Raw genomic sequence first — 7,572 nt, 5'->3', positions numbered from 1 at the left:
CTTAATATTGCTTTTGCATTAATGTGTCCATTCCAAATAAATTACTTGAAATGTTCACATTTTATTACTATACACTGTGGTGCAGTATGTTTATTGGTGCAGGTTGCAGAATAATAGTTCATAGACACCATCTGGAAATAGGGCTATACTAATGTATCCAGACACTTCTGTTAATAAAAATACTAATGTGCTTTGATAACAGAAAACGGACATGTCTCTAGGAAAGGGCCTGCTTCAATTGGTCTCCAAGCAGAAAATCGGTTGCATCTAAACTAGGAATTGCTATACTGTATCAGACCACTGGCCCGTCTAATCCAGAATTCAATGGTCAGGATTAGTTGCGTCTGAGGAAGGTGCAAGAACACCTGCAGTCACCAGTTACAGAATAAAAGTGCCTTCCAGAATGCTTCCTCTAATACCCCCTGCTTGCTTAGTCCAGAAGAAGAGGGATATCTAAACTGGTTCAGGATAAAATAAAGACCAATCTATATAATCTCAGGGGTTTGGAAAGGTTTATATAATAAGTTCCCTGTTATTTCACATCTCTATACGCAACTTTTCAGTTTCTAGATCCAGCCAGGATCAGCCATGCTGAATGGAAGAGGCTGTTCTCAAGGGATTTCCAGCCTAACCAGAGGCAGGAAGTACTGTTTTATCAGCTTCTTCTTAGGACACTTTGCAGAGCCCAGGGGTTGGAGAAATAGCTGAACTTCTTGGTACTGTGCTTATGAAAATCAGGTCTTATGAGACTTGTCACTAATTAATCTACATTTCCTTGAGAGAAATTCTGTTAACATACAGCTATCCCTTCTCTACAGCTAGAAAGGGGAAGTGCAACTCAGTTTCAGTGCCAAATGCATTTTTCCTTATAAGACTTTTCCTGTGTAGTGTTTCTTACTAATGGTCTGAAACTGAAATCCTTAATTAGGTAAAGTTCCCACTGACTTCCACAGAGTCTTGCTTGAAGGAGACTAGAGAGTATTGGTGGAAACTACAAAGATTATCCTGTGAACAGCATGTAGGAGGGTTAATTAGGGGCCAATTAAAGCATAGTTCTAATAAGGAGCTAGTGGAGGGTGTGGCTCAAAAGGGAAGTGCTTGCTCATCCAAAAACTGGGAAATGCTATGGCTATAAACTACTTAGGAGGCTTTAAGTTAAGGACTAGCTGCTTTTTTCCCACTGGATGAAATAGGTTTCAGCTTTCTGTTGGTTGGACCAGCTTGAAGAAAGTCTTGGTTCTGATCCCCTATGTATGGCTGGTGGGAAGAAATGTTCTGCATTGAGGGGTTTGTGCCTTAAAGCAGGATACAGTACTTAGGTTTCCTGAACCTACAGGTTTTTCAGTTACCTGTACTGCAGCCTGGAATACCCTCCTAAAGAGGGGTGGGTTTCTTTTTTCTCCAGGTGGGGTTAAAGCATGACTTAAATATGGATTCAATTGGTCTTTAGGACACCATGTCTGAAAAAATCTGGATGACATGCCTTTATTTCCATTCTACAGTGTAAGAGAGGATAGACCCACACCTGTAAGTGGGGGTGGCTGAAATGCAGTTGCTGGAACTTCTGTAACTATTCGCACTTGATATTGTTGTATTGATCAGAGGCCTAAATGAGGATCTGAGCCTCATTGTGCTAAGCACTGTAAAAACAACCTGACCTCCACATTACTCCTAAAGAGAGAGGGCTGTATCCTCATTAGGTTCATTGACTTCAATGGAACTAGGCTGATTTACATCAGCCAAGGATAGGGTCCTACCTCTTGTAATTGTGTAGTACATACTTATGTGTGGAGCCCAGAAGAGTCTGCAAACTATCAACGGTGTGGAATGTCATTTACTAAGGCTTTGTAAACTGCTTCAATAGCAAAAGTTACTGTATACGCTGCTGAAATGCATAGTGCTGGTTTAAGGCTGCTTTTATTTTCAATCTGGGTTAATGGAGGCAAAAGTCCTGATATATAATCTATATATAAACATTGCACATTTTAGTTTTTGTAGATAAAGTAGACTTACATGTAGCCTGGATTACTGAACTCTCTCCTCTTTCTGGGGTACTTTATTCTTAAAAATATACAAAAACAGAGCTATATTGACAGCCAGTTGCAAATAACCAAAGGCTGAGACTCCAAACATCTTGTACAAAATTCCACCTAGTGTTGGGCCCACTGTCCGTGTCAGGGGAGGAACAGATGCACATATCCCAAGCATGGCACCTACAGAAGAGGGGAGAGAAAAAGGGTATACATAAACTACAGATTAATTCTAATTACAAAGCTTTAATGACAGTTGGTTGAACAGACATAATTTACATGGACTCCGTGTCTCCAGAAGTGTGTAACTTCCACTGTGAGCCATCTCAACTCTCCACTGCAGTGTTCACACAACAGGAATACTGTAGTAAAGGGCAATCAGATTCTGCACTCTTCAAGAAAGAATTCAGTGCCCAATACTGGGAGCTAGGTTCTGATTCTGGAAGTAGTCCTCTTAGTTAGACTTGCAACTGGGAACATTTATTTCATTAAGGGTGTGGGTAATTTACACTTTAGTACTCTGTCACTTGCAAAGCTTGGAAGATCAGCCTTTTCTAATACAATAATTAGATGAGGCAGCTACCAGTGCATCTCCACCTTACTAAAACAACCTATCACAATTTGTCCTCTTGCTCAGGATATGGGATGTTAAGGATTTGCAGTATAGCAACTTGGCTCTGGGAGGCTGGGTTCTAACTAGTCTGTTCAAAAGATGATGCCCTAAAAAAGCCTCATCACAAATAAAGATTGCTTCAATATGAATGAACACATGCATTGTATCCAGCTCCACCAGATTCTTGTGCCATGCTGGGAGCTTCAAGGGAGCAGGAGCCACAGGCAAAGAGAAAGCACTTACTACTTGGCAAAGTAGAGCCACTTGCATGTGCGCATGCAGATGAATGGACATGGAATATTAGAGCACATGTGGTAGGGTGCAGGCATGTTATCCTGCTATTCATATAGGAAAACCAGTATAGCACCAAAATGAAAAGCCTTAGAACAGGACATCAGGGAAGGAGAAGGGAGGCAGCTTGTGAGCTAAGCTTAGACTTTGGTCACATTTTGACCATTTTAAATATTGGTATGTTTGTTTTGCTGTTTGCACAGGTGAGAGAGAACTCTGGATGTAGGCATTTTGACTTTACATAAAGATCCTGCTGTCAGGTGTGGCACCGTGCATGGAGGCCCTGCCTAGCTAAATGTGAGCACAAATGCACTATTTGATTCTACTAGTTATAAAGTGATGGAGGACCATGTAACTGGAACAGAACTGAGTCCAAAAGTCTTTAGGGGAGTGTGAATTAGAGGAAATCTGACCAGTCCTCAGTCTAATGCAGATCCAAGCCTGCTGTACTTCTATTCATAATGCTAGTTGAGAAGGGAGTCAATAGGAGGGGGAGTAGTATGTGTGTGTGTCTTCGAAAAATCTTTCTGCCAGACATTGAGTACTGCTCCCCATCAATGAGCTGGGTGGATCCCCAAAATTGACCTCTCCCAGTGGGAGCAATCACACAGCCACCAAGCTTCCTGGGCAAGTTCTACAATTTTTTTCCCCTCCAGGCATTTGAACTAAACTAATTACTATATACAGCAGCCAAACTGGCTCCCAACAGTTGAGCTGGCACTTTGTGGTGTGTGGGTGGGTTGCGTGTGTATGTTTAATCAGATATCCATCATCTAAACAGGCTCAGGCTCCAGGTCTGCACCTCTGAAAGGTTTATTTTGCTGAAAGATAATTTCTGTTTCCCAAAGAACCAGATGGCTCCAAATTAGATCCTCCAGTACGAACCACCTCTGATCTTTAGGCAGTTTGAAATCTGAATTTACTGCTCTCAGAATGTTAACTGCCTAACAAGTGTCTGAGGATCAGTACATTAGCAAAAACATCTGCAATGCTCTGTACAGCTCAGTCCAATGTAGAAGCAGCTAAGTGCTGCATAAATTCAAATCCACAGACTTTTTCTCATCCTTTTATTCTGGCTTCTCCACACACTACCCTTCCCCCAAAGCTCTTGCATCTTTGTACCTTTCGCTATTCTCCCTTCACCACAAGTGGCCCACTCTCATTCTCCCTTCCTTTATTCCCCTCCCGGCCACCCATCATTCCTTGTCCTACGCAGTTACCTGCCTTGCCTACGATTGCTGATTCAGCCATCTTCCTACCTCAGTCTTCCCAACCTCTCTTCTTCTGTAAACTTCAGGGCTTGGGCCCAGAGGCCTCTGTAAGTGAAAGGTGTTGGGGCCAGTGGTCTCTCAATCCCTCTTTTAGTTTAGCTAATGCACCTTTGTGCTGCACTGGACTGCCCCAACTCCCTTCTTTTTGATTTATGTCATGTTACAATGCTATGGTTAATGGGGTTGTCCTACAGCTGGCCTCAGACCACAATGCGGCCTAATTCAATGATCAGGGAACAATCAGGGAGGTGGCACATTTTGGACCAGTCAACTGATAGCTGAGTCTGAGCAATGGAGGAAGAAGGTTGGTTATGAAAAGAGAGGAGGTAGGCTCTGTAGCAGGAGGGGAGCCAGACAAGGCTAGGAAAGATTAAGCAGCGCTCCCCTACTTAGCACAAGAGCAGGGTTACCCCAGCACAGCACACAATGCAGCAGTAGAAGTTGGCTGCCAAAAGTTTGGGGATGCCACAGTGCTGGAGACTGGCCCTGGATTTAAGGATCAATTTGTTTAATCTCCATGGTGAGCTTTACTTCTGAATATACAAGTCAATCCATAAACCAGTGAGCCTCCTAAACTGGACCTGTGCACAGAAACAACATCTCCATTCTAGGAAGCGAGATTGAGTTCCACCAGGGATTTTAATGCTGACAGGTCACAATCGGGGCTAGCCTGTACTCCCACCCAGCTCTCCCATGCCGATGATGTTACTCCAGCATGCTGCAAAATCCCTTTCTACTTTGAAGAAAAAAATAACAAAACAAAAAACCGCACAGGAAAATGAAAGAAATCATTTCCAGTCCACTCTTTCAACAGAAAGCCCCAGTGACTTGTAAAAAATGAGTGGGAAACACATCAGCCCCCATTAGGAAATGACTTTGGGAAAGCAAGATTTGATGCAGAGATCTGAATGATCTCAGCAAGTGGTAATCCGTACCCATGCCTATTTGGGAAGGACAGGGACGCTTTAATGTTTGGTGACAGTGGAGAAGAAAATCCTCACTGGACAATCGGCTTCCACTAACTTCTATCCAGTCTTCCAGCAATTTGATAAGAGGAGCACTCTAATCTGGGGCGAGTCCCCTCTTTATCATAAAGGCCTGACCCAGTGCTTATTAAGATCAATGGAAAGACAACAACTGGTTTTAGACAATATTGGATAGGCCTCTTAATGAAAAGATCTTCAGAAGATTCCTTCAGCGAGACTCAAGACAGACACAATTCCAAAGGGAGTTCCTCAAGATGAACTGGTGAATAGAACGATCTTGCGAATACGAGTTCTTTAAATTAACTGAAAATCTTCAAGGCTAACTCCACTTTCTGTGTTTTTGATGTGAAAAGCTTTAATGTCACAATATCACATCAAGCTTAAGAGCTATTAAAAGGCAGAGATTTATTAACAAATGCAAGTAGAAATGACTAATTTGTATCGTAAATTTAACATTTGTACAGTTGGGACAATAGTTTTATCTGGAATGTGGGTGGAACGGCTACAGTATGGTGTCACCCCTGATCAGAAATGGGTGGCAGGCATTTTAGTAGCATTGTTTCTCTGGGAGACACCCATACTACATTAGACAGGTACTCCAAAGAAACATCTTACACATTGAAATTGCTCTGCTAGGTCAGGTACTCTTGATTTCACTGTTGCCTCTGCCTTGAGACAAAGTTTTTAAAACAAAATCCTACTTGAGAAAGTAAATGACTCTCAGGACCCCTCTTTTACCGCGACCTCCTCATGCTTTTGCTAAAGAACTACAATCCTGACCTGCAGCAGCACCTCCTGCCAATCTAGTTTTGAGCCCAAACACAACTCTGCCAATGCACCTCAATCCTAACCTACTAAATCCCCTGCCATTGCAGTTCTGGGCCCATGCACAGCTCTCCAAATGCACACAATCTTTTCTTGCAACACTTCCCAATGGGCTAGTTCTGGGCTCCATACAACCTCTGCAAGTGCACCTTTGTCCTAAGTTGCAGTACCACCCCTTCCACTGTCCTTCAGCAGAGACTGCCAATTTTGCTGAATTGGGGGTGGGGTGTGACCTAATAATGTACGCAAACAAACGAAGACTACGAAGAGGCCACTAAACTCATGCTCACTTGTGACTGAAGTTAGCCTCTGGGCTTTGAAAGAGGCGCATGCTCCATTTTTCCTCACAAAAGCCTTTTGAGAGCAGTCTGGATGCTTTCCAGATTTGCTCTATGTTTAAATGCCATTTACTGCCCCTCCTCCACTGCTCTCCCTCAAACACTTCTTGAAGACTTGAAACTCCTGATTTTCATTCGCACAGAATCGAGTCCTGGAAAGTTAGCTCAATGTGAACTAAATACGTTTTAGCAAACAAATTAAATTCTAACAGAGATTCAATGGCTCAAAGTGCTCACAATGTATGCGGGGTTGATTTCAGCCTTAAATCAGGCTAACAATGGGACATTCTCATCCAGAAAAATCCCAAAGTGCTTTACAACCTTTGACAGACTGCACAAACTATGAGTTAAATTTCAACTGGGCTCTGTATGGACACCTGCCCATAAAGCTGCAGCCGGAGTGGGGAGTGCAGGATAGAATCTGACTGGACCAGTTATAGAGCTCCCAAAAGAGGACAACTCCACAGATATTTGTGGAGTGGGGCCATGGAAGCAGGGCTTAAGAGAGCAGAAGCATCACCTGCAGATAGGCACTAACTCATCTTAATATGCCCCATTCCCACAAAAGGACCCTCTACTTCGAGCAAGAATAATTTGGACAGAGATGGTGGGGGCCAGGGAAGGCTCACCAGAACATTGCTGTGGCAGCACAGATGTGTGCATACATTTTCTGGCCACATCTGAAGGAAATAAATATACATGTCCACCACTGAACCACAGCCTCTTCTATGGCAAAATGCAACAACTCTTTTAACAGCGCAAGGAAACATCACAAAATAGTTTAAGTAAAAGTATTATAACCAGCTGCAACCAAAGCTGTAACTGCTCCTCTGAGGGGAGTATGGATTAGGGTGGCTGGCTCTGTGGGTGACCATCAGCAGTTTCACTGTGTCTTCACATAGAACAGCGAGGCTGTTAGGCAGGAGTCTTTGTTTTGTCCATGGTAGATAGGACAATAAGGTTGCTTGGCAAAACCCAGGAGTCTGCTGGGCTTAGCAGCCTCTCAGTTGCCCGCTACCATAGTGGAAAGGAAGGTTCAGAGTGTCATGCTGATGTTGGTACAATATGTATGGCCCTGCATCTCGGGAGAACTCTTTCATTGAGGGAAGGCACGGACATTCAGATAATGAAGACTTTTTCAGGACCATGACCCTTCCTCTCCAATAGGGTGGTGGCCAGACACTTCCTTTATTATAATACACAGAAATAATTACTCCT

At 43.2% G+C, this 7,572-nt stretch overlaps 1 protein-coding gene across 2 annotated transcripts in view; it reads right to left on the bottom strand.

The window, feature by feature from the left end:
* Window positions 1–1,905: 1,905 nt before the first annotated feature.
* SLC67A1 (solute carrier family 67 member 1) overlaps window positions 1,906–7,572 on the bottom strand; it is a 106,440-nt gene continuing 100,773 nt past the window's right edge. For both annotated transcript variants that reach the window (XM_074956916.1, XM_074956917.1), the window contains one exon: window positions 1,906–2,213. In XM_074956916.1, coding sequence (XP_074813017.1) covers window positions 2,026–2,213 — 188 coding nt within the window. In that variant the 3' untranslated portion in view covers window positions 1,906–2,025. The remainder of the gene's footprint in view (window positions 2,214–7,572) is intronic.

The sequence above is a fragment of the Natator depressus genome, chromosome 6 (genome assembly GCF_965152275.1).
Source record: "Natator depressus isolate rNatDep1 chromosome 6, rNatDep2.hap1, whole genome shotgun sequence".
Taxonomy (NCBI): Eukaryota; Metazoa; Chordata; order Testudines; family Cheloniidae; genus Natator; species Natator depressus.
This window is presented reverse-complemented; position numbering and strand designations above follow the sequence as displayed.